A 27,896-nucleotide genomic window follows, 5' to 3' on the forward strand; every position below is an offset into this window, starting at 1 on the left:
ATCAAGTGCACAGCTACAAAATGGGGAATAACTGCTAGGTGGTAGTACCGCTGAAAAGGATCTGGGGTTATAGTGGATCACAGTGTGATGCAGCTGTGAAAAGGGTAACATAGTGCTGAGGTGTATTAACAAAAGTGGTGTAAGTAAAACATTGCAGTTAATAGTCCTGCTCTACTCAGCACTGGTGAGGCCTCATCTGGAGTCCTGTGACCAATTCTGGATGCCACACTTTAGGAAAGATGTGGACAAACTGGCGAGAGTCCAGAGGAGAGCAACCAAAATGATAAAAGGGTTAGAAAACCTAACCTATGAGGAAAAGATTAAAATAATGGATATAGTTAATCTTTAGAAAACACTGAGTGGGAACCTGATACGTTTTCAAATATGTTAAGGGCTGTTACAAAGAACAGAGGGCTCAATTGTTTTTTAGATCCACTGAAGCTAGATCAAGAAGTAATCTGCAGAAGGGAGATTTAGGTTAGATATTAGGAAAAAAACTTTCTATCTATAAGGTTAGTTAAACTCTGGAGTAGGTTTCCAAGGGAAGTTGTGCAATACCCATCATCAGAGGTTTCTCAAAAACAGGTTAGACAACACTTGTCAAGGGTGATCTAGGTTTACTTGGTCCTGCCTCAATGCTGGGGCTGGAGTTGGTGACTTATGGAGATCCCTTCCAGCCTTACATTTCTATGATTCTGTGATTCACAAATACTCCTGTAAGGTAGGAAAGTGCTATTATCCCTATTTTTACAGATGGGAAACTGGTGGACAGAGACTGAGGGCTTGTTTACATGGGGAAGTTATTTTAGGATAAGTTAGTGTGAATTTAAAGTGTCATAGCTTTTCCACAATAACTCCTCACTGGACACTTATGTTGGAGTAAGAGTATCCAGATGGGAAGCTATTGCAGACTAGCTTATTCCATACTAACTGTTCTGGTCAGTTTCCCCATACAGACAACCCCTGAGTGACTTGCCCAAGATCACAGTAAGTCTGTGGTAGAGCAGGAAACTGAATGCTGGTCTCCCAAATCTTAGGCTAGTGCCCTAAGCACTGGACCTTCCTTCAGGTCTACTTTCCTCATCTTGAAAATATTCCCACCATGTGACTAGACCGATCAATCAAAATAGGGGGAAAAGGCCCACACACACCGAAAAGCCAACAGGTGAAGTTCTAATTACCCAATTCTACCCAAATTACGCAGTTCTAATTGTATAACAATATTTAACTTACAAAAGACAAATGGAAGCAAGTCCATTCTTGTTGCAATGTCTTAACTTCTCCTTTTTTTTTTTTTTTAAGGTATAAAGATTGTTGTACAGCCAGACCCTAAGTCAGTATTATCTGGACAAACGGTCAAACTATGTTGTTGGGCAACTGGATATCCATTTCTGCATTATCAGTGGTTCAAACAGAAAAAAGAGGTAATAACCAAATATAGGAAATCTCAAGGATTCGATGGAAGTATTGGGTAAAGTCAGTCTACAGAATATAAATCCTTACAAAAAACTGGAGTTCATCTTCCCTATTCCCCAACTGGCTCACAGATATTTTTAAGAACATTTATGGTGAAACTTTCCAGATTGGCAACCCGAAAGAGAAGAACCCTCAGTACTCTTGTCACAGAAGTAGTACAGCACAGGTTATGTCCATTAAAGTTTTCCCACATCACCCTTCAGATGTCATGTGCTTCAACTGTCTGTGACAGTGTCTAGAGAATAGTCCAGTCTACAGGTCCAGCTTGACCAATGGATTCTGTGATCCTGCAAGAATGGCACCAACTGGAAATGTGAGAGAACTGGACTGAGACCACCAACTCATTTACCTCAGGCCATTCAATCTCTGTTGGAATGTAACAACTTCCAGTTGCTAGAGCACTAGAACATGTTGGAACTGGTCACCTAGAACTGAAGGGCTGAAGGCTTAAAGTGAGCATGTCACAAATATGACCAATAAAATAAATTGTTGAAGTGGGTCTGAGTTGATATTCCCAAGCAGGGCCATCCTTACCTATATGCAAAGTACACAGCTACGTAGGGCACCAGGAAACTTGGGGCACCAAATTTCCTGATGCCCTGCGCAGCTGCATGCTGGTCCAGCCCCAGCCCCGCCTCTTTCCCAGGCCCCCTGCCCCAGCCCCGCCTCTTCCCACCCCTGCTTCACCCCAGCCCTGCCCCGACTCCACCCCTTCCCCAAAGCCCCCGCCCTGCTCTGCTCCAGCCCTGCCTCTTCCCACCGCTGAGGAGTGTAGCAGGGCTGGGCCTGCGCTCACCGGCAGCGGGAAGTGCAGGGAGCCAGCCCCAGTCGCGCCACCAGTGACTGCTGGGGAGTGGTTCCCCCCACGCCCCAAGACAGCCCCTCCCACCCCCGCAGAGGCCTGTCCCCCCCTGCAGGGGGGCTGCGTAGGGCCCCAGAATAGCTAGGGATGGCCCTATTCCCAGGGGCGTGCAAAATGGGGGAAGACAGGGGCACAGGCCCCTCCAATAATCAGCAGGGTCACAGAGTGAGTTCTTCTGGCCCCAGGACCACTGCGGCTGAAGGAGGTATTAGCTCCTGCTGGAGGAGCTCTGCTGTCCCTGCTGTGTCCGCCCTCTCTTTTGCTATAATGAACCTCTGGCTATAATGGTCAAATGGCTTGGATCCCCAGGGGTTCGTTATGGCGAGGGTGTGCTGTCTTTTCTCATAACATCATGTGCTTAACGTGTCCCTCCAAAAGCGGTCAAATTTAAATTCCTGCACCCGCCCCATATTCCTATAGCCTGAGTAGCATTCCGCAGTTAAAAAGGAACACAACTTTTCTCCAATGCCCCCCACCCCACCCCTTATCCAGGTGTATCTTCCTGTAAGAGGAATGCCTATTGATGAACTCTTACATTAGCAATGATATTAAAGTCCATTTTTAAGATCTAGTGTTAGATCACTTTTAGGCCTTAAGCAACGTGTTAAATTAGTTTGATCCAGATAGAGATTGTCTCCAAGTTACTAAAATGTGTATAATAATTGCACTATTTACTATACAGTTTTGATTCTTATCTGCTAAAGGTAAATTTATTTTCATGTATAGTCTTTTGCTGCACTAGTAGTCAGGAGTACTGTCCTTGCTAGAAACAAATATTCTAATGTTTACCCCAAACCAGCACCAGTCAGTCTAAGTTAAGTTTTTCTGTGGCTCATATGTAACACAGGTTCCACATGGGACTTCCCCAGAGTTGATTTTTAACCCAGTGAGTGTAAATGATTCTGGGTTTTACATCTGTCGAGTGAACAGCGATTCTTCCTTTGTGTTCAGTCGGTGGGCACAACTGGACGTTTGTGATCTCCAGGGAGTGTCTTATGGTGAGTTGCAAATGCCTTTCACAATGGGGCCCCTCTGTTCGGATCTGGGGGTGGGGAAGATGAACCAGATCATAATTCAGTAGGCTTAAAGTAAATACGCATCTGACAAATTCAGTCTGCTGTGAAAGTGTCTTTGACTTGCTGTAACGACTTAATTAGCTAAAGCCCAGATTATGGCCCTGCACTCATGATTACACAAGTTAGTGAAGTGGGTGTTTTATGCCTCACTGCCTTGTGCTGGCTACCCATATCACGGCATATAGAGACGGAGGGAAAACGGGTTCTGCAGAGCTTGCTATGTATTGTTGTTCCCCCCAAAGTAGGTGGGAATGGTAGAATAGGTATAGCCTTGACTCCATCCCTCCCAATGTGCCTGCCAGGCTTCAGCATAGTGTGCTGGCACATCAGCAGACATGTGCTGCACCAAATATAGACCTAGAACAGTCTCTACACCCTCTCCAGAGCAGTAGAGAAATTGAGAGGGAGATTAATTTATGAACTAGTCCTAACACACAGTACTTAGGAGAATATAAACCGATGTGTGGAGTGGTAAGTTTAAAAAAAAAATGTGACAATGTAGACAAGTATTTTTTTGCATCCAGTGTTTGTCTATTTTATAAACTGAGTAAAATAAAGAGTTAGTGTTTTCTGTGTGACTAGAATTCTTGTAAGTTTACAACTAAACAGTTAATTATACTAATGATAGATATTCAGGTAAGTCACAGATATGGTTCACATTTACCTGTGGTAGGAAAATCATGTATAAAGTATGTAATGTTAATGTGGAAAACAAGAATGCAGGAAGAAAGGAATAAATAAAGGGGAAGAGAAAACTAAGATGCAAAGATTAAAATCTGCTCACTTGTATCCATTTAGTTGCTACCAAAGTTGAGGAGAGTGTGCAGGCTTTCTTTTATTTGCAGTCCACTTTATAGGCCTTATTGTGCTAACACCATTCATTGCTTCCAGTTTCAGAGGCTGTGTGGTTTTGGTGGTTATTTTGGTAGGGTAATCTGTAGAACTTTTGTAATGACAGTTGTTCATCTGTAACAAATAGCAACATTTTTACTGTTTGTTAACGGCCTTGCTTGGAAGTTTTGGCATTTCACTGAGCCTACTGATGAGGTGAAATGTGCAAAGTTAAAAAAGCAAGCAAATCGTCTTCAATCTGTAAAGAGAGAATTTATTTTACTTTATTATGCAACTCATAGGCGGTACTTTCCTGTAGGCTTTTTGAACTACAGGAGTGTTCTGCTTACAATGTTACTCCAGACAGGAGAAGAGTGTAGGGAACACTGATCAAACTTTTACTAATGTTGCAAGGACTAATGCTAAAACAGAGACCTTTTTAACATCTGAAATTAAAGAATTATTCAATTTGATATTATCTGAACAATTGTCTTCTCCCACTTCACCAAAAGTGCAGCTATTTTTTAACAGTCTTAAATCATCCTGATTGTAACATTGGCTCCCATAGACCGTGAACTGGGTCATGGCTATTTAGTAAAACTGCAGAGAGAAACTAACTGCCCCCCATGCAAAAAAAACCCAGAAAAAAACAACACAAGTGTTTCACCTAAGTAACACAAGTTCTGACGATTAAAGGGCAATGGATATATATATAGTCAAGGTTCCTTCCCCACTCTGAACTCTATGGTACAGATGTGGGGACCTACATGAAGAGCCCCCTAAGCTTATTTTTACCAGCTTAGGTTAAAACTTCTCCAAGGTACAAACTGTTTTACCTTTTTCCCCTGGACTTTATTGCTGCCACCACCAAATGTCTAACAAATATATAATAGGGAAAGAGCCCGCTTGGAAACGTCTTTCCCCCCAAAATCCTTCCAAACCCTACACCCCCTTTCCTGGGGAAGGCTTGATAAAAATCCTCACCAATTTACATAGGTGAACACAGACCCAAATCCTTGGATCTTAAGAACAAATGAAAAAGCAATCAGTTTCTTAAAAGAAGAATTTTAATTGGAGAAAAAGTAAAAGAATCACCTCTATAAAATCAGGATGGTAAATACCTTACAGGGTAATCAGATTCAAAACACAGAGAATCCCTCTAGGCAAAACCTTAAGTTACAAAAAGACACAAAAACAGGAATATACATTCCATTCAGCACAACTTATTTTATCAGCCATTTAAACAAAATAGAATCTAATGCATCTCTAACTAGATTGCTTATTAACTCTTTACAGGAGTTATGACCTGCATTCCTGCTCTGGTCCTGGCAAAAGCAACACACAGACAGAGAGAACACTTTGTTTCCTCCCCCCAGCTTTGAAAGTCTCTTGTCTCCTCATTGGTCATTTTGGTCAGGTGCTAGCAAGGTTAGCTTTAGCTTCTTAACCCTTTACAGGTGAAAGGGTTTTTAAAGGCCAGGAGGGATTTAAAGGTGGTTAGCCTTCCCTTTATATTTATGACATATATAATATGAGAGAGGCATGAAGAGATTAGATTATCAGTAAATGTCTGTAAGCATTGATTTCATTGTACACAAAAAAGTTAACAAATTTATAGAGGCAAAGTAAGAAGAATGCTACTTGAGAACTTAGAATTTGATTTAAGGATATTTACTTTGTATATTTTGACATGTGATGTTGAGAAATTGATGTTGACAAATTGTTTTTTAGTGATTATAAAGCTTAAACTTTTTGAATCTCAAAGTCTACTGTAATTAATAATTATCTGACCTCCCCCAATTTCCTGGAACTATGAACATTTAAATTGATGAAAAAAATGCTTAAAACCCCATAATTTTTGCAGAACTGTGAAACTAAGGTAGAGAAAAATAAAAAAGCTTACAAAAAACATTGATATAGCCATTGAAATTATTAAAAAAAAAATTGAATTCTGCCAAGCCTGGATAGATACAAATAGAAAGCAATACACTGTATCGCATTGGCAACAAAACATTAACATTCTCTTCTCCTCTTTCCCCCTCTCTGATGAAATTAAAGTCACAATGAAGTTTTATTTAACAGACGTATATGTGTCTAAAGCAAGAAGCCTGTGAGAGGAGGGGGATGGCTAGCTTTTAGCGCCTTTAGCGTTTTCCAGACATTGTAAGATATAATGAGGCAACAAACTGAGCCTACGGGGCTGGGAAGAAGTCTAGGCGCAGTGGTGCTGGAATCCAGAAGGATCTTTATTCAGCTTTCCTTATATAATACCATGTGCTTATACAGTGACTTTACTCAGTATGTATGTGGCCCTTATACTTGCCAGCTGGCATTTTCAAAGGCTAATAGGAGTTAGGGATGTAAAATGTTAACCAATTAACTGTCTTGTTGGTAAGGTGTTCTGGTTAACATTTAAACTCCGGCTGCCCCCCATCCCCCGTGCCATGGGTCCTGGCTGCCGCCTCCCCCCCGTGCCACAGGTCCTCCCCGCCACCGGCCCCATGCCCGCCGCCAGCCCCAGGGCAGGAGCTGGGACCCTGGGCACGTGGGACGGCAGCCAGGACTCCAAGCATGGGCCCAGCAGTGAGTGGAGTCTCTAGGCACTGGGGTAGCAGCCAAGATCCTTGGCGCCTGGGGAGGCAGCAGAGCCTAACAGTTAAATGTTTAAATGGTACAATTTTAATACTTTAAACGTTTACTTTTTTTAAATGTTATTTAGATCCCTAATGGGAGTTGGACACCTGATTTCCTTAGGCCTTTTTGAAAACCTCCGCTTGCAACTTTACCTAAGAAATATTTTCCATCCATTCCCCTAACCCTGCTCCACCGGAGGGTAGAAAGGACAAACCTTGCACCATTTCTGTATCTTAAGCTAAGCAACTGAGGTGCCATCCATTGGGCTCTGATTAAATTTAAATAAGAAATAATGAACCCAAAGAAGGAGGCAGCAACTCTCAATGGCCCTGGGTTGGCATGTTTGCTGCACTCCTACTACTTTTATTTGTTGAGCAGTCAGGACATAAACACCCAGGAAGGAGGCTTTGAACCCCTCTGTTTACAACTGATGCTAACCCTTACTAATTCTTTGACTAGTTAGAGAAGCAGTTTGACTTGGATTTTGTGGGACATTGGATAAATGGTAATTTCTGCAGCTGCAGAATTGCAGCAAGTGAACGCTGGTTATGACTCTAGAATTTGAAGCATGTGTGGTACAACTGTTTTGCCTCCCATCATCCACACACGGGGAGACATAGTTTAAATCTGTACCAACCCAAGGAACTTGGAAACGTACAGATGTCTGTTAGGTCAAGAGGTGACAGAACTCTGCAATCAAAGTGTCCGAAACAACAGACCACTGCAAGCTGATATAAAGTACTAAATTGTCAGTGTGACTTCCTCACATAGGTGTATGTTTCTGCAGTTCAATAACACTAGTAATAGTGTGTTTCTGCAGTTCAATAACACTAGCAATAGGCTTAGCAAATTTTAAGTTGACCAGTGTTGAAAGTTGGATGGTAAGCCTGCCAGCCTTTACAGTAGCTCATTTCCTTCCTCAACAGTGAGCTTTGCATGGGGAGATCATAAAAAGTAATAGAATGTGCAGACTAAGGGGAAACCAGTCATCCTCCACAGCCATTGAGAGTCCCTTGACAATGGTCCTGAATGTTATGGATGGTTTTGGGTTTTTTTTCCCCTATGCAAAGGGGAGACTGGCTGTGAGGGTCCATGTCGGGGTTGCTCGCAACCTGTGTAATGGAGAACCTTCAGTGACAGTTGCTCTGGTCTTCAAAGGTAATCTGAAAAAGGGAAACCCACTTTGTGTTGTTTTATTTCCTTTTGGCATATATAAAGAAAGCCTGAAGGTCTGTATGGCTTTTACAGGGGTAAAATGCTTTTTTGTTTTTTGGTTTTTTTTGTTTAATCGTGTTTCAAGAATAGCCAGTCCTACCTTCTCTTTTTACTGGAGTTCTAAGAGCACAAGGGGGAGCTTTCTAAACTGATTGTTTGTCAGGCATCTGAGAAGTTAATAAAAACAATTTGCCTAAAAATTCCTTCCCATCACAATTGTTCGAGTTTCACCTCCTTTCAGAGTTTCTGTCCTGCAGGAAATTCTGAGATTTTTAAAACTTTGGTTTTGTCCCAAATCAGGACAAAGTCAATATTTGAAATTATTACAAAAATATTTCATTTGCACTTTATGAAAAGGAAACCTGTTGCTCTTTTGTTTATATTATCTCAAAAGAGTAAGTCAAAAGAAAATGTTTTGATAATTTCATCAAAATTTTCACAGGAAGTTAATACATTTCTGTGTAGGTTGGGGATTCCCTGAGTCCAGACCAGATCCCGACCCAAGTTATTTATGATGCTCTCCCCCTGTTTGTACCACATGAGGCGTTCTCCAAACAAAAGAAAGGTCCATTTCTCTCTCTTTCCCTTGCGTAAGAAAGAGAAATCACAGGAAAAGAAAGGCAAAGCTTGCCTGTCTCTAGTCAGGTAGTCTTTCTGGGGTCAGCCCTTTGGGGCTTGGCTTTTCAGCTGGTCTACCTCCAGTACCTCCTCTTGGGGCATCTGGTTTATCAGCTGGTCCATGCAGTTTCAGGGGTGGCTAAGGCCTGCAAGTATCTCTCTTGGCTGATTTCTGTCTGTGGTCAGCAATCTCTGAGGTATAGCAGCCTTCTTGCAGCAGGTTTTCCCTTTTTAAGGTCTTCCCCCCACACCCGCCCAATCCATGCAGGGGAAGCCTTACAGGATGCCTTGTTAAGGCTGAACTAGGCTCGTTAGACTCCTCTCCACCAAAGTGAGACTTCACAGTTCCCAGAAATGTTTCAATTTTGTCAAATTGATACTTTCTGATGGAAAACAGTTCTGTCAGTAAATTTTCAGCCAGCGCTACCTCCTTTGCACCGAGGAAGCCATAATTTTGTTTGCTCTCTAGTTATTAATCAGCTTTCTGGAAAATCAGAGTAGATGAGATCTGATTTTCTAATGCAGAATACTAGGACTTGGGCCTTTCTTTCAATCTTTTTTCTGGGATGCCCATAAGAGATTTCAATGGAGTACTCAACTGCTATTCAAAGAGGGCAATTTTTGTTTTCCTTTGCAGATCACCTTAAGGAAAGAAATTGGAGGTTCTGACTTAATTCCCCCAAAAATGTGAAAATTAGTTGAAGCTTCTAGTTAGTCTTTAACTCTCTTATCTCTTGCTCGAGCATATATTTTGTAGGATCTCTGAAATACAGCGTGCTGTACACGCTGTGTTGCTCGGACATTGTAGAATGGGACAAAGGGAGTCAATGCATACAATACATATTGTTATGAGCTCTTAATCCACAAGTGATTGTCAGGTTAGATGCCAACATGTGTCTGCATATTCTGGACCTTTAATCTAAACACATTGAGATGACAGGTTTCAGAGTAGCAGCTGTGTTAGTCTGTATCCGAGAGTACTTGTGGCACCTTAGAGACTAACAAATTTATTAGAGCATAAGCTTTCGTGGGCTACGTCCCACTTCATCGGATGCATTGAATGGAACATATAGTAAGAAGATATATACACATACAGAGAAGGTGGAATTTGCCATACAAACTGTAAGAGGCTAATTAATTAAGATGAGCTATTATCAGCATGACATGAGTGACCACACAAGCTTCATGATGTATTCTTTCTGGGAAAGTCTGCACTTGCTACCGTGGGTTTTTTTGTTGTTGTTTTTTTTAATTTTACCAGACATCCCATGCATATTTAAATTCCTCACAGTGAAGTTGCTTCTGTATATACAATAGAAATGTATTTAATCTCAATATTTTATCAGTTTCTATATTAATATATTTGTGAACACAGTTTTGTTTAGGAAGAAACTTTATCTAGGAGTCAGAACAAAGAGGTGAGTGGTGTTTATAAAGCACTTCTAGTACTATAGAAGAGCCCATTAATTCTGTTGTTGTTAATAGATTCACTTTAAAACTTGACTATTTGAATTAAACAAATATTGACACGCTAAACTTGGTGACAATATTGCAGTTTCACTGTAACCCCCTAAAATGTTCACTGCCAGCCATCTGCAGCAACATAAACTGGTGGTGAGAGGAATTTAGTTCATGCATGCACATCCCTGCAGGCAGGTCCGGGGCTGCCATGCAACTCTTCACAATCACCATTGAGAGAGTGAAGAGGGTATAAGTGAATAGTCCAAAAGTGTAACTTCCATTGCTTTATATTTAAACCACTAATCCTGAAATCTACAGAATGCATTTCTCAGGTAGCCACACTATTAACCATTTAATTTTTAAATCCCTCTCTCCAGTTTTAAATGTCTTTCAGATAATAGCTTTGTGCTAAGAAGCATCTAATATATAAATATATCAAATAAGTATTGAAGATGAAACAGGAAGACTCGGTTTTGGTTATACAAAACCATGTCAGCTAGGTTTTGGGGTCTTGTAAAAATAAACCCGGAGTTGTTTGAATCTGGATTTAATTTTATCTGAACCACAACAATGTAGGCAAGCAGGCAAGTTGTGTCCTGGATTAGGGTTTTTTGTTTTTAACCTAAAAAAACAAAATCCTATGTTTGGTTTACCTGTAATCAAAATATTTTATGTTGATAATGCTTACTCTTGTTTCATTGAAAGTCAAAACCAGCAAATAAAGCCAACAGTAGCATATCCTTAAAGCATAATATACTCCACTGCACTGAAAATATACTTTGGGGGCACCAAAAAGGTTCAGAATCTGAACTGCAGCTGGTTTCTGTGGCAAACAGTTGTAGTTCTGCTTCAGTAACAGCAGCTGTCGAAGTTTCAGAGTTAAGATGCTGATCCCTGCATGCTGTGGTGGTAGTACATCATGAGCATTCAATTCGTAACACTGGAGGAGCTTCCTACAGAAGAGCATTCAGCCTTGAATATTCCGTAGTTGAATTAATGTCCTATAATAGATCACAAAGTGGTACTGGGGCTTATAACATTGTTGGGAGTTGTCAACTAACGCTATTAAATATAGTGTTCAGGTAAACAGAACTTATGGGAGACATTTCAGTGGTGGTACACTTCTTTTTAGATGCTGAGCACGTCCTCAGTGAAATCTTCTACCTAAATCTCACTCTAAGAATCCTTTAACAGGTATAGCTGCAGTTGATAAAATATATACATAAAAGCATACTGAAAGTTATATGTTGGAAACATATACTACTGATCCCAATTGTGGGAGATGCAGAGCTGCATCTACAATGTACTAAGTCCCTTAAACCTCCTAATGACTTCAACAGGAGCTAAGGGTGCTGAGAAGCTTGCAGAAAGTACTCAAAATCAGGTCCTTAACAGTATTATTTCCAATATGAATTGCAAAGAAAAATCTGGATAAAAGGAGGATTGGTTTTCCAATCCTCCAGCAGTGCATGCTGGTCCCTAGAGGAAAGAGTGATTATCTGTTGTTTGCAATATTAACTTTTCTGTCTATTCGCTGTATGTATTAACATAGAAAGAGAGAGTTCAGTTTGGACTGCTATGAATAATGGACCAGATCCTCAGCTGGTGTAAAGTGGTGCAGCTTTATTGACTTCGGTGGTGATACACCAAGTGAGAATCTGGCCCATAAATTGAATGAATCAATTTTGTTACATATGGAGCCAAAATAATACTTTCCTGCCACACTTATGTAGAAATTGATAACTGACAAATATATATCAACCATTTTCCAGTATGAATATTATGATCAAAGTTGTATTAAATGAACTCTGTTATGTTACCCCTCTTTTCCCATCTGGATTGTGAGATAATGATTTTATTGCTTTTTACTTATGTCAGTCTTAATCTTTGCTGGCAAAGGCGATTGGTCTTATGGTGTTGAGGATTGTTCCAACACGTTCATTTTTCTGGCAATGTCGCTAACCAGTTTGTGTAGTGATATTGTAAGTTTTGCCTACTGTTGTTTAGATGAGGGGTACATCAAAAAGTGAGTGAGATGGGAAATAAAGTGAAGCTGGAAAATATGTAATCACTAAGGGCCAAGATTTTAAAAACTGACTAGTAATTTTTGGGTGCCTCAATTTTTGGATGCCTACAACTTTAAATGCCTTAAAGAGGCCTGGTTTTCAGAGGGTGAAGGCTTGGCGCTTTCTGGAAATCAGACCCTGTCAACCAAATATAAAGGGACCCAAAATCACAAGTCATTTTTTAAAACATTGGTTTAAATTGGATAGTCTATAGACTGGTAACAGTCTTCATTGGTGCTATGTAGACAGAATAGCAGTAAACATACTGTAGAGTAATGGCTCAGTCTTTCGAGTCCTTTGTGCAAAACTCTCACTAAAATCAGTGGAATTTTATTCATGAAAGGCTTGTTGCATTTGGCCCTGTGTGTGATGAACAGCGAGGTATCAAAACTGGCTTTACTATCTTATTGATGACTAAATTTAGGAATGTAAAACATGAATGGGAAGAGGAATTAATTTTTTGAACCATGTCTTTTCAAAGAGGGAATGTTTTCAAATATGCCTTCCATGTTTACTCATTGTTGAAAATGAGGGGATCTCATTTCAGCTGAGGATGGAGTAATATATTTGGGATATAATATAGTTGGCCAGAAAGATTTTCAAGTTGCCTGAAGGATTGAAAGGTTAAGTCTCATTAAACCCCTATCTACTGTTACACAATCTTACCGGAGTAGTGTCCAGGATGGCTTTTCATCTTGGTCTGATCTAGAAATGGTGTCCCCTTCAGTAGGATGCAGCTCTCATTATTGTTATCCCCACCCTGTCACTTAGATTAGATTACTGCAGCGTACGTGTATTACACTTTAAATCTATTTGGAAACAGAAGATGAAACAGAATACAGTGGTTCAGTGCTTTATCTTGCTGTGAGCACATGATATTGGTGTTCTTGAACCCTCACTGACTGCCTTTGAGTTTTGGGTGGATGTCCAAGTTTTGGTTTTGACTTGCCAAGCCCTAAATATCTTGAGTCCTCCCTACCTGAAAGAGGCACTCTTCCCATGCCATACTACTGTAGTTGTGATCCACAGAGGTATTAGAGTCCTTGGTTTTATTAGAGAGGCAGCTGCTCTCAGTTGTGAGGGTCCCTAATTTGCTCTTTCTCCTTTCTCCATTCCAAAATTGTCTGAATTTGCTGCTGTTTAGGGCATGCTGCAAAGCCCTTCTGTTTGAGCAGAAGTCTGGAACAGGCTGAGGTTTGGGGTCTGTGTGTGCAGTATTTTTGTTGTAGGTGGTTAGGATGATGTGGGAGTGGAGCTGGGGCAAGTCTGGTTGTTGATGATCTGATTTGTATGGAAAAGGTTAATGGTTTGTTTTCACTGTATTTTTAAGGTCCTTAGGCACTACTGTAATAAACATTATTAATAATAATAGTTTGTCACAGTCTAGAGACTAGGAGAGGTACCTCCTTATATGGTGAAATTGAAGTAAATAAAAGGCAAACTAATCATTCTCCACCTCTCTTTGTCTCAGACTCTCCCCTATTTAAGACAGAGCAGTAAAAAAGCTTGGGCTTGCTTCTCAGTGAATTCTTTTTGTATGTGTGTTTTCTCTCTCTCTTTCTTGTTTTTTAAATTTAAGGAAGCTTGGTTGGTTTGCCTGAAAACAAGATACATATCTGCATTCAGCCCCAATCACAAAACCTGATGGTAGGGGACACATTGGTTCTAGAGTGTGGTGCTGTTGGAAACCCAGTTCCTCATTACCAGTGGTTCAGAAATGGACTTCTGTTGACAAATGGGAACAGAAAGGTATATAAGGTAAGTTATTGAGGGGTTAAACTAATTTAACCACTTTTATCTTAGTTATTTGCCTCAGAGACTTTAAATTATAAGAATCATTTAGCCATGAGATAGCATAAAGAACACTTTCAATTTTTTGGTGTCCCATTGCTAGTATTTCCATAGTAGTTTTGAGTCCCTTTGGAAAGCAGAGTTCTAAAATAAGTTTAATTAGGGGAACAGTGTCTCTGGTGGTATTAATTGGTTGGAGGCCATGGAAGATACTTTTGTATCCCAGGCTAGAGTGACTTTAATTTAACAGAAGGCTACAAAGAGATGTAGGATGCATTTATTGATTATATTTTGGACTAAATGTTTGCAGCACCTTTTCCCTATGCCATACCTGAGAATGTTGTATGTGGCAAATATTTTTCTCAACTCACCTGAGCTGTAGTATTCCATGCTTAATTAATCTCAGATCAGCAAGATAGATTTGTAGTAGGGTTGTCAGCAATTAAACAAATTAATCATGTGATTAAACAATAATAGAATACCATTTATTTAAATATTTGTGGATGTTTTCTAGATTTTCAAATATATTGATTTCAATTACAACACAGAATACAAAGTGTACAGTGCTCACTTTGTTTATTTTTGATTACAAATATTTGCACTGTAAAAACAAAAGAAACAGTATTTTTCAATTTACCTAATACAAGTACTGTAGTGCAATCACTTTATCATTAAAGTTGAATTTACGAATGTATAATTGTGTACAAAAATAACTGCATTCAAAAAGAAAACAATGTAATATCGTAGAGCCTGCAAGTTCACTCAGATGTTCCTGTTAACTGCTGGCAATGGCCCACCTTGATTATCACTACAAAAGGTTCCCCCCCCACCCCACTCTGCTGCTGGTAACACCCATTTTTTCATGTTCTGTGTGTATATAAATCTCCTCACTGTGTTTTCCACTGAATGCATCCGATGAAGTGAGCTGTAGCTCATGAAAGCTTATGCTCACATAAATTGGTTAGTCTCTAAGGTGCCACTAGTACTCCTTTTCTTTTTGTTTGTCTTAGTGATTGGCTGAACAAGAATTAGGACTGAGTGGACTTTGTAGGCTCTGAAGTTTTACATTGTTTTGTTTTTGAGTGCAGTTATGTAACCAAAAAAAATGTACATTTGTAAATTGCACTTTCACGACAAAGAGCATGCACTACAGTAGTTGTATGAGGTGAATTGAAAAATACTATTTCTTTTGTTTATCATTTTACAGTGCAAATATTTGTAATAAAAAATAATATACACTTTGATTTCAATTGTAACACAGAATACAATATATATGAAAACGTAGAAGAACATCCAAAATATTTAATAAATTTCAATTGGTATTCTATTGTTTAACAGTGCGATTAAAATGGTGATTAATCACAATTAATTTTTTTGAGTTAATTGCGTGAGTTAACTGCGATTAATCAACAGCCCTGATTTGTGGTACAGCTCTTTGTCTCCAATCCTGCAACAAGCTTCATGCAGACAGATCCCTATGCTGCAGGATCAGGGCTTTTGTATTTGAAATCTTGTGAAGGATGTTTAGTCTTAATTTTTATGAATTTTTCCTTTTTATTGGTTTAACTGAAAATGCATTTTATATATTTTGAGATGTGTGGTTCTGATGCTTTATATAGGTGTCTTATGTGGACATGGAACATCAGGGGACCTATTGGTGTCATGTGTTTAATGACCAAGACAATCAAGAAAGCAAGAAGATAGAAGTCATGATAGGTAATGGTTCTGTTCATTTGACGCATAATAAAAGCTGGTAAATAAACCCTGATGACTTGGCATTAGAATTCCTATTTGAAGCTTCCAGTGCATGGCCATGGACAAGTCACTTAATCTTTCTGTAACTCCAGTTTGCCCAGCACACAGGGATTTTTAGAAACTTAACATTTTTAAAGTGCTTAAAGATCCTCTGCTAGTATCTCTGTGCAATTTATCAAGTTTCTGAACATGCTAGTATATAGTGAAAAGTCATTCTGTTCATCTAGTTTGTGAACAAAAGATAGGGCCAGTGCTTTGACAAGAGAATGACCGGTCTAACAATTGAGATTTCACCTATAGAATTTTGGTGGTGGTGGTGACTGAGTTACAGTTGCTCACTTCCTTCATAAGCACAAATAGCACCAAGTGAAATTACCCACAGTGAAGGCAAATAAATGTATAATCCAGTTTGTTTGTGTGTGTGTGTGTATGTGTACACCTGCAAAAGGAACCTAGAGAGTGGGAAAAATATATTCTAATAATGTATAGACTGGTCTTTATAGGCACTGGAATTGTAAATATGAATTTAGACTTATGATAACTATTTATTTTGTATTTTCACTCTAATATTGTATACACCTCAACTGTGGCAACCAAATTTTTTCAGTGCTAATACCAAGAGATGGAGCTGTTTAAAATATGAATACTTATCCATATTTAGCAGTACAGTTTGGCAGTAACTTCTGTCGTCTTCTGGTAGTATACTAATTGAGAGCATGAATTATACTCAGATTTTTCTCTTAAAATACAAGGAAGAAAAGCCATGGAAGTGGAATGCACGGAAGGTAAAGTAAATCTTTGGTTGTGGGTGGCTTTAAAAATAATCCTGAATGCTAGGAATTATGGAGATTGCTGGATCTATAACTACAATAGTGTGTGAAGTTGACGGCTTTAATGTGCTCTAGCATATTGATTTGCAACATAATTTGATACTTATGTATGTGCTTCCCATTGCTCCTTTGCATCTGGTTCTATCATTTTAAACAAAATCATGAGCTACTTTCTTCATCTGTGCATCAAAAATATTTTGGTTCTGCACTATCGCCATGTGCAAAGCTTGAAAAATTTACCAGATTCTTATGAAACATGAGGGTGCTGGGATGTCTTCAGCTAGGCAAAGGGGTAACATTCTTGGGAAAAGCGCAGCTCCCTAGGCACCAGTGGCTGCTGATTCAGACCTAGTGTAAATTAGAGCAGCGGCAGTACTCTCATAACTTATGTTGGCTGGCAATGGCCTGTGCAAGCAGAGACTGCTGGAGTGTGTCCTCTGTGTTGGGGGTGGCATTGGGATGGTTCTGCCAGTTCTACACCAGCTTTATGCCTACACAAGGGGTTTCTCCAGCTGTTCTATTAGGGCAGCTTTACTTCCTCTTTGCATTGCTTCATGGTACAGAGGGGATGTAATGAGAGCCAAGGATCAGGCCCTTAATGTCCATATCGTACCTTGACTCCTTAAACTATACATTATTTATGGTATGCTTCTGTACAAAAGGAAATTTACTTAGAGATTTTAGGGAGATTTTATTTAACCTTTTCCAATCAAACCAGGCATAGCATAATTTTTAAAATATGTATATGTAGTAACTAAGGCTGTCAGTTAATCACAGTTAACTAAAGCAATTACTGCTCAATAAATTAATTAGATTAAAAAAAAGTCACAATCACAGTTATAATCACACTGTTAAACAATAACAGAATACCAATTTAAATGTATTATAAATATTTTTGGATGTTTTCTTACATTTTCAAGTATATTGATTTCAGTTACAACAAAGAATACCAAGTGTATAGTGCTCACTTTATATTTTTATTTTTTATTACAAATATTTGCTCTGTAAAAAAAGATAAACAAATGAAATAGTATTTTTAAATTCACCTCATACAAATAGTGTAGTGCAGTCTCTTTATTGTGAACATGCAACTTACAAATGTAGATTTTTTTTTACATAACTGCACTCGAAAACAAAAAATGTAAAACTTTAGAGGCTCCAAGTCCACTCAGTCCTACTTCTTGTTCAGCCAATTGCTAAGACAAACAAGTTTGTTTACATTTATGGGAGATAATGCTGCCCGTTTCGTCTTTACAATGTCACCTGAAAGTGAGAACAGCCATTCACACGGCACTTTTATAGCTGGTGTTGCAAGGTATTTACGTGCTAGGTATGTGAAACATTTTTATGCCCCTTAATGCTTTGACCGCCATTCCAGAGGACATACTTCCATGCTGAATTTAAATTAGTATGCTATTATTGTTTAACTGCAATTAATTGTGACTATTTTTTTTAAAATCGTTTGACAGCCCTAATATTAACAGGTACATTGGAAGAAACAGGGAAGAGTGCAAGATTAAGCTATTATGAAGCATTTTTTCACCAATATACAGAGTTTGGATGAGGCCCTATGAACTAGTTCTGCCTATGTGGGAGGCCAAGTGCCAAAAGTAAATGGAACATGTAGGTGCTAAGTACCTTGCAGTATTGAGCCCTTTACACAGAATACCTTCAACGTCAGATTGGTCTTGTGTGGGCCCTCTGCTTTGGTGTGAGTCTAGAAGACTGTCTAGATTTCTCTGTCTCCGGGCACTTGAAATAAATTTTCCCTTAGCTCCCATTGAAATCCCTGAAATGAAAAATCAGAGAGTCCTGTGAATGTTTGACATTTCTGAAAATCATCCCAGAAATGTCTTTATTTATCTCTTTTAAATAAATATATTCTTGTTTAGTATGTTGCCATTTTAGAATGTTCATAAAAACAAATATCTTCAAATGTGTGATTCCGTCTGTTTTCTCACTTGTCATTAAAGCTGCTTGAATGTCTGTGGATTAATTCGGTGAAGTATATACTACATATTTTTCCCATTAGTGTTTCTGTTGTGTCTATTCCCTGATATAGACACTACAATGAAATCTGAGTACCGTAGCTAATCATATTTCGTATTTTGATGTAAATCAACTTGTAGTTTTTTGTTCTGTGTGTGCGGTGTAGTGGAAGCTTGTGAAGGGATAAATTTACTAAACTACAAAAATTCAGATTTTTTTTTAAATAATTTGTCCAGGTTTTAGAGCTTGATTTTCTAGCCTTCAGCTTCTGTTAAATACAGAATACGATAGTTGATCATTTTTATGACCAATGTTTATTTTCCTTCTTGTTTGTCAAAACTGTAATTTCATTATTTTTATGTATTTCTCTACAGAAGAGTTTAGTAGTCTTGGAAAGCCTGGTAAGTAGCACATGTTTTGAAATAAATAGCTTTAATTTCAGATTTGAAATGTATATTAAAAACTGAATAGATCAGCGCTGCAAAATTTTAGTTATATTTGCATAGTCCAGGTGTATTAGATCTGGGGTTTTGATTCAGTCACACCGTCAAGCTGTCCTGCAGTCACTCAAGAGCATGAGTACCAATCTCTGGGCAGACTGATAAGAAGCAGGGCACAAACCCCAAATTGGTTGTGAGTTCTATACTTAAATTTTGCCAATCCATTATCAAGTATAAACTCCTCAAGCATGATAACAGACTTAATATGGCGTCACGGACAGTCCTCTTGTGGACTCTGATCTATCTTGCCACCTAGGTAAGCTTATCTTTGTGATAGATGATCCCTTACATCAAATATCACAATAATATTTAGGTTTCAGAGTAGCAGCCATGTTAGTCTGTATTCGCAAAAAGAAAAGGAGTACTTGTGGCACCTTAGAGACTAACAAATTTATTTGAGCATAAGCTTTCGTGAGCTACAGCTCACTTCATCGGATGCTGTAGCTCACGAAAGCTTATGCTCAAATAAATTTGTTAGTCTCTAAGGTGCCACTAGTACTCCTTTTTCTTTTTAATAATATTTAGGTTACTCCCAGTCCCAAAGGACAAATCACTTACCCAGGTCATTTGCACTTTAGATATAACACCAAAGATAGCACTTGTAGCCAATGCTATAATAAACTATCTAAAGATTTATTGACTGGGAAAAGGAAATAAGCATTATTTACAAGTTTAAAGCAGGTAGATGTAGATACCCAAATGAGTTCCTATCTTAAGTTTCAAAAGGTAATAGAAGCTTTTATAATAAACATTATGTCCCTTAGGGCTAACCCGGGCTAAGCAGCTGGGGATGCCATGCTTATGCCTAGAAATCCTGCACCTCTAGAGCAGCAAAGAGATACAGTTTTTCTCCTTGTTAGGGCTTTTTTATTCTCCTCCCCCGCCCCCCTTCTGATTCAAGTTGCAAATTTAGCTGGTGAAAGGAATTCACTTGCACCTCTCCTTTTCATGGGGAAAGGGCTGGAGCGGGAGGGGAGCAACAAAGTATTTTGTCCTCTAATGTTCTACAGTAGTTCGTATGCTGTTGATGGACCTTCTTTGTCAGGTGGGAGATAACGTCCTATTGGAGACTAGTTTTTCACTCTAGTTAATGTTTCTCTACTGTCTGATGACTTACATAGTTACAGAGGCTTATCATGCAAATGCTCAAATATTACCTTACAATATGGGATACAGATGATATTGTAAGTAAGATTGTTGCATGCAGCAATTTACAATTCAATGAAGCCTAAACACTATTCATATTTTTATAACTCTCTAATACCTATTTCATGAATACTAACACACAGGTGAACCAGACTGATTCCAGCTATATGTTTGTTAGTATCCAAGTGAGGCATGGGGACCTTGGCATAAATTGGCACCTGATTTGCCAGCGTTACACCTATATCTATTAAAAATGTTAACTGTCATGTTGAGGGCACTAAAATAAATTAGTATAATTTGAAGATAACCCAGCAAATCAGTTTATATAGTTGCAAAACTACAGCAAGCCACTTAATATTAAAAAATAAATCTGGTTTGTTTGTTTTTTGGCTTCCTGTATGTGACCTTTGTATTTGAGATGTTTCAATGTGATGCTGTTTTTAGCAGATTATCTGCTGCTAGAATGACAGGTTTCAGAGTAGCAGCCGTGTTAGTCTGTATTCGCAAAAAGAAAAGGAGGACTTGTGGCACCTTAGAGACTAACCAATTTATTTGAGCATAAGCTTTTGTGAGCTACAGCTCACTTCATCGGATGCATACTGTGGAAAATACAGAAGATGTTCTTATACATACAAACCATGAAAAAATGGGTGTTTACCACTACAAAAGGTTTTCTCTCTCCCCACCCCACTCTCCTGCTGGTAATAGCTTATCTAAAGTGATCACTCTCCTTACAATGTGTATGATAATCAAGGTGGGCCATTTCCAGCACAAATCCGGGGTTTAACAAGAACGTCTGAGGAACAGTGGGGGGAGAGGTTTTAGTTGGGGGCTGAAGGTGATGGCTAGTGGCGTTCTGGTCACTTCAGCCCTCAACTATAACCTCTACAACCTATCCTGAAGGAGGACCCATCACTCTCACAAATCTTGGGAGACAGGCCAGTACTTGCCTACAGACAGCCCCCCCCAACCTGAAGCAAATACTCACCAGCAACTACATACCACACAACAGAACCACTAACCCAGGAACCTATCCTTGCAACAAAGCCCATTGCCAACTGTGCCCACATATCTATTCAGGGGACACCATCACAGGGCCTAATAACATCAGCCACACTATCAGACGCTCGTTCACCTGCACATCTACCAATGGGATATATGCCATCATGTGCAAGCAATGCCCCTCTGCCATGTACATTGGTCAAACTGGACAGTCTCTATGTATCATAGAATCATAGAATATCAGGGTTGGAAGGGACCCCAGAAGGTCATCTAGTCCAACCCCCTGCTCGAAGCAGGACCAATTCCCAGTTAAATCATCCCAGCCAGGGCTTTGTCAAGCCTGACCTTAAAAACCTCTAAGGAAGGAGATTCTACCACCTCCCTAGGTAACGCATTCCAGTGTTTCACCACCCTCATAGTGAAAAAGTTTTTCCTAATATCCAATCTAAACCTCCCCCACTGCAACTTGAGACCATTACTCCTCGTTCTGTCATCTGCTACCATTGAGAACAGTCTAGAGCCATCCTCTTTGGAACCCCCTTTCAGGTAGTTGAAAGCAGCTATCAAATCCCCCCTCATTCTTCTCTTCTGCAGACTAAACAATCCCAGCTCCCTCAGCCTCTCCTCATAAGTCATGTGTTCTAGACCCCTAATCATTTTTGTTGCCCTTCGCTGGACTCTCTCCAATTTATCCACATCCTTCTTGTAGTGTGGGGCCCAAAACTGGACACAGTACTCCAGATGAGGCCTCACCAATGTCGAATAGAGGGGAACGATCACGTCCCTCGATCTGCTCGCTATGCCCCTACTTATACATCCCAAAATGCCATTGGCCTTCTTGGCAACAAGGGCACACTGCTGACTCATATCCAGCTTCTCATCCACTGTCACCCCTAGGTCCTTTTCTGCAGAACTGCTGCCAAGCCATTCGGCCCCTAGTCTGTAGCGGTGCATTGGATTCTTCCGTCCTAAGTGCAGGACCCTGCACTTATCCTTATTGAACCTCATCAGATTTCTTTTGGCCCAATCCTCCAATTTGTCTAGGTCCTTCTGTATCCTATCCCTCCCCTCCAGCGTATCTACCACTCCTCCCAGTTTAGTATCATCCGCAAATTTGCTGAGAGTGCAATCCACACCATCCTCCAGATCATTTATGAAGATATTGAACAAAACCGGCCCCAGGACCGACCCCTGGGGCACTCCACTTGACACCGGCTGCCAACTAGACATGGAGCCATTGATCACTACCCGTTGAGCCCGACAATCTAGCCAGCTTTCTACCCACCTTATAGTGCATTCATCCAGCCCATACTTCCTTAACTTGCTGACAAGAATACTGTGGGAGACCGTGTCAAAAGCTTTGCTAAAGTCAAGAAACAATACATCCACTGCTTTCCCTTCATCCACAGAACCAATAATCTCATCATAAAAGGCGATTAGATTAGTCAGGCATGACCTTCCTTTGGTGAATCCATGCTGGCTGTTCCTGATCACTTTCCTGTCATGCAAGTGCTTCAGGATTGATTCTTTGAGGACCTGCTCCATGATTTTTCCAGGGACTGAGGTGAGGCTGACTGGCCTGTAGTTCCCAGGATCCTCCTTCTTCCTTTTTTTAAAGATTGGCACTACATTAGCCTTTTTCCAGTCATCCGGGACTTCCCCCGTTCGCCACGAGTTTTCAAAGATAATGGCCAATGGCTCTGCAATCACAGCCGCCAATTCCTTCAGCACTCTTGGATGCAACTCATCCGACCCCATGGACTTGTGCACGTCCAGCTTTTCTAAATAGTCCCTAACCACCTCTATCTCCACAGAGGGCTGGCCATCTCTTCCCCATTTTGTGATGCCCAGCGTAAAAGAATAAATGGACACAAATCAGATGTCAAGAAGTATAACATTCATAATCCAGTTGGAGAACACTTCAGTCTCTCTGGTCACACGATTACAGACATGAAAGTTGCGATATTACAACAGAAAAACTTCAAAACCAGACTCCAGCGAGAGACTGTTGAATTGGAATTCATTTGCAAATTGGATACAATTAACTTAGGCTTGAATAGAGACTGGGAGTGGCTAAGTCATTATGCAAGGTAACCTATTTCCCTTTGTTTTTTCCTCCTCCCCGCCCCGCCCCTGTTCCTCAGATGTTCTTGTTAAACCCTGGATTTTTGCTGGAAATGGCCCACCTTGATCATCATACTCATTGTAAGGAGAGTGATCACTTTAGATAAGCTATTACCAGCAGGAGAGTGGGGTGGGGGGAGAGAAAACCTTTTGTAGTGGTAAACACCCATTTTTTCATGGTTTGTATGTATAAGAACATCTTCTGTACATTTTCTGTATTTTCCACAGTATGCATCCGATGAAGTGAGCTGTAGCTCACGAAAGCTTATGCTCAAATAAATTGGTTAGTCTCTAAGGTGCCACAAGTACTCCTTTTTGCTGCTAAGAATGAAGTGTTACTGAGTTAAGGTGACTGGCTGCCAAACATAAAAATGGTTGTGATGATATAGTGTCAATCAAAGTAGAGATCAAATAATGTAATTTGATACACATTTGTTTGTGTTGGTGATTCAAATATTACTCCATTAGGAATTATCCCAGACACTGGTTCCCAAAAATGTCACATCATAAAGGCCATATAATTCCTGTGCTGGACACAGAGGACAGGTTTACTTTTGATTTACATTCCAAGAGAATCTATTGACAGGGTTGTCATGATATATGCATGTTAACAAAAGGGGTAGGCATTTCACCCACCTGTTATTCAGCACTGAATATCATTGTTAGCTCTTCCATACCACTGCAAGTGGTGAAATAAAAATTAAAGAATTTCTAGCAAAGCAAATTTCTAGCAAAGCAAAATTCTCAACCTTGCTAAATATAGAACATAACCCAACTCATGATCTGTTTGATTCCCTGCAATACATCTGATCAGAGAGGTTATACTGTACAGTATTTCAGATTTTATTGAAAATCCTAACATGTAGTTTGTAAGATCAAAATCCACATTTCCTTGCCATCTCAGGTTCAGGGTGTAAAATCCCCCCACCATACATATTCTACTAGAGCAAATGTGCTGGAGGTGGGAAATTAGGATAACAGCAAATAACTCATATTGCTAGGCATTAAGAGTGAAAACTTGTGCTGCAAAGTTAGAAAGGAAATAAAGACCACACCAAGCTATAGAAAAGAACTAGCTGAGATAGGGAGCTGTCTTAAATTAAACAAATGCACAACTTGTTTCTCTAATGTACACAACTACATTTGAAACTACTGATCCATGTTTTTCCTCTCTTTTAAATAGACCTTCAAGAGCAATCAGCTGACAGGCCTTCTGGTGAGTAGTTTCATATCCATGATAAATAATGTATATTCTGAACAAGAAATTGCTAGGGCAATATGTCTGCAGTATACTTAATGGCTATATTAAGAGAGGTATAAAAATCTCTGCAGCTTATTGGTTCTTTGGTTAGCAAACTTTAAGTATTTTAAATTAATTGGCATAGAATTGCCTTTCGGTTCTCATAATTTCTAGCTTCTTCTGTCTGTGGTCTCAACATGTATGTTGGTGCAGTATTTGAATGGTTTGACAATCTAAGATGGTAGAATTAGAATTGTTTCACACACAAGGTGGTTGTAATTTGTCCGATAAGTGAAAACTTTTGTCTCTTCCTCTATTTTTTCTTAGTATAGGACACCTGAGTTATAAATCTGTTTATTAGCACCAAATAGCTCACTGTATGAATCTCTCTGGTATTCCCTCATGCCTGCCTCTGTGTTACATGATCACCTATGCCTTCAGATTAAGGTGGAAAGCAAGGGGTTTTTTTTAATTAAATAAAAATAAACAACACAATAATAATAGGTGTTCCTCAGTCAGTACATGAATATCTTGGCTGCAACAAATGCTTTCTGGTGGAAATGTGTGCGCACTGACTGCACACACACAAGGTTTGAGTGTCATGGTAAGTGTTGCAATACACTTATTAGATGAGTTCTGCCATACTTTACTAAAGATTAGGGTTGCCAACTTTCTAATTGCACAAAACCAAACATCCCTACCCCACCCCTACTCCTTCTCCAAGGCCCCACCCCTGCTCGCTCCATCCCCCTCCCTCCGTCAGTCGCTCTCCCTGACCCTCACTCATTTTCTCTGAGCTGGGGTAGGGGGTTGGGGTGTAGGAGGGGGGTTGGGGCTCCGGCTGGTGGTGCGGGCTCTGGGGTGGGCCCCCGGGCATAAGGGGTTTGGGGTGTGGGAGAGGGGGTGGGGCTGATGCATGGGGTTGGAATGCGGCGGCGGTATGGGCTCTGGATTGGCGGTGTGGGCTCCAGGCCCCTGCAGCCCCTAGGTACAGTGGACGGCCAGGGAGGTTCAGGGTGTGGGCTCCAGGCCTCTTGCGCCCATAGGCACCACCTCAGTAGCTCCCATTGGTCGTGGTTCCTGGCCAATGGGAGCTGCAGAGCCAGCACTGGAGCAGGGGCAGTCTGCAGAGCCTCCCTCCCTGCCTGCCCATGCGCCTAGGGGCTGTAAGGACCTGGCAGCCTCTTCTGGGAGCTGTGAGGAGCTAGGGCAGGCATGGAGCCTGCCTTAGCCTGGGACCCTTGCTGCACCATCGACTGGATGCCTGGCAACCCTACTAAAGGTATAATATGTTTCCTAACTTTATTGTGTGATTTTAATCTTGTAAGTAGAGATTGTTCTTCAAAGAAAAAAATAAGTGTGATGGGGAGAGAGAAGGTGAAAGGGGGTCTCTACACATTACAAGGGGCCTATCTAATTGGGACATGTAATTTATTTATTTATTTATTTATTTATTATTATTAACTTGAAACCACCCTGTTAGCACATCTGAACTTCCATCTTCTTGTAAAATCTTTCTTGCTTGACCTTCTTGTGAAATATAACCATACCACTTGGCCTTATTCAGTACTCTATTTTGTGCGTGGGTTCGTTGCATTTGGGCTGGAAATCTCTGATCAGCCCCCCTCCCTCCCCCCCCACCCCCCCCAAAAAAGGCCAAGTTACCTCTTCATTGCAAACATTCTAAGTTATATATTTTTGACAGTCTGATTGCCTTAGTAGTCTATCTTTGATTGATTATTAGGTGTCCGGAATGGCAGATAGGCATATATTTTGTATGTTCAACCTGATTTGAGCATTTGATTTTCAGAAATCATAAAGTCTATAAATAGACAATTAAAAGAACCTCATAGCTTACAGGCATAGACACATCATAGCACCTCTGGTGCCGTGTTTGTTATAGTCAAAGAATTCCTAATGTCTAAGTTAAGCAACAACTTTGATGCTCAGTTTCTTTTAGACAAGGGGAATTTCTTACTCCATTGTCCATTTTTTGGGATTTGGCCTTGAGGTAGCTTGAAAACGTCCACTGGAATTGGATTCTTTGGCTAAGAACCTTCCTTGTGAAAGGGAATAAACATAGACTGTAACAGTAAAAGGTCAAAGCATTTTGTTGAAACAGCTAGATACAAGCTGTGTGCATAATGACAGGCGTCCATGCCATAATAAGTCACTACAGAGAGAAATTGATTGCTGTTTTTGCCTGAGCCAATTCAGTTGTGTTATACAGAAGAATCCACACAGTAGAAATAAAATGGATCTCGTACATCTTGACACCCAGTACAAGTTGAAACTCCGTACCTCATTACAAATTTTGTGGTTTTCCCTGTTACAAGTATCACAGTCAGATACTGGGCAGAAGTTATGTGCTGAATCATGCAATTCAGTCTCTCTTATTAACAGTTTTGAATGATTACTGGCTAGAGTTAATAAGCTTGCTACCAAAGTTTAGCGTGCTGTGATTTCAGATATTAAATTGTGTATAATAGGATCTCATTCTGGTAGCCAGTTTACTAGCAACTAATACACAAATTCCAGGTACAACCTCCTCTTCCCTTAAAATCATAGTTGAGAGTTAGTGCTTCCATGACCTTAACTAGAAGCTCTTTACATGGATTTATTTAAACATCCTTGCACTAAACCCTTTCTAGAAAAAGCATTGAGTTCATATCCAAGATATTAATAAACTCTACTGGCATAATAGACCAGTACCTTTCAATTTCTTACCATAAGAATAGCACATGGAAATTCAACTTGTGTATGTTTAAGCAATTTAATTAGACTTGATGGCATGTAAATTGTTTTGTTAATTTACGGCTCCTAATTTGTAGTGTTAAGTAAGAATAGTCCAAAAATGCAGTGTGGTCAGCATAAATAGGCAAGTGTTAATAACACAACATTGTACAAAACATCTAAATAGGTGGTTATTGAAGCCCTGAAAGTGTGTAATTTTTTAAGTATCTCTCTAAAATGGCTTTCATTATACTGTAGCTTAGCTAGTTATAGCACTTCCTATAAATGACCTGTTTCTCTCTTTCACTCAAAAACTATGAACAGCCCAAACAATAAATAGACTTGGAAGCAAATGGCTTAATTTTTTCTGCCATTTGAACAGGTATCCACGGAGCCTTGGTTCTTTTTCTTATTCACAAAAAGAAAAGGAGTACTTGTGGCCCCTTAGAGACTAACCAATTTATTTGAGCATAAGCTTTCGTGAGCTACAGCTCACTTCATCGGATGCATACTGTGGAAAATACAGAAGATGTTCTTATACATACAA

At 39.8% G+C, this 27,896-nt stretch overlaps 1 protein-coding gene across 1 annotated transcript in view; it reads left to right on the top strand.

Annotated features, from left to right (window-relative positions):
- MALT1 (MALT1 paracaspase) overlaps positions 1-27,896 on the top strand; it is a 77,983-nt gene that overhangs the window by 18,124 nt on the left and 31,963 nt on the right. Inside the window, exons 3-9 of the mRNA XM_077816224.1 lie at positions 1,303-1,424; positions 3,186-3,336; positions 13,819-13,997; positions 15,650-15,746; positions 16,538-16,570; positions 18,979-19,005; positions 24,560-24,592. Coding sequence (XP_077672350.1) covers positions 1,303-1,424; positions 3,186-3,336; positions 13,819-13,997; positions 15,650-15,746; positions 16,538-16,570; positions 18,979-19,005; positions 24,560-24,592 — 642 coding nt within the window. The remainder of the gene's footprint in view (positions 1-1,302; positions 1,425-3,185; positions 3,337-13,818; positions 13,998-15,649; positions 15,747-16,537; positions 16,571-18,978; positions 19,006-24,559; positions 24,593-27,896) is intronic.

The sequence above is a fragment of the Eretmochelys imbricata genome, chromosome 5 (assembly GCF_965152235.1).
Source record: "Eretmochelys imbricata isolate rEreImb1 chromosome 5, rEreImb1.hap1, whole genome shotgun sequence".
Classification (NCBI taxonomy): Eukaryota; Metazoa; Chordata; order Testudines; family Cheloniidae; genus Eretmochelys; species Eretmochelys imbricata.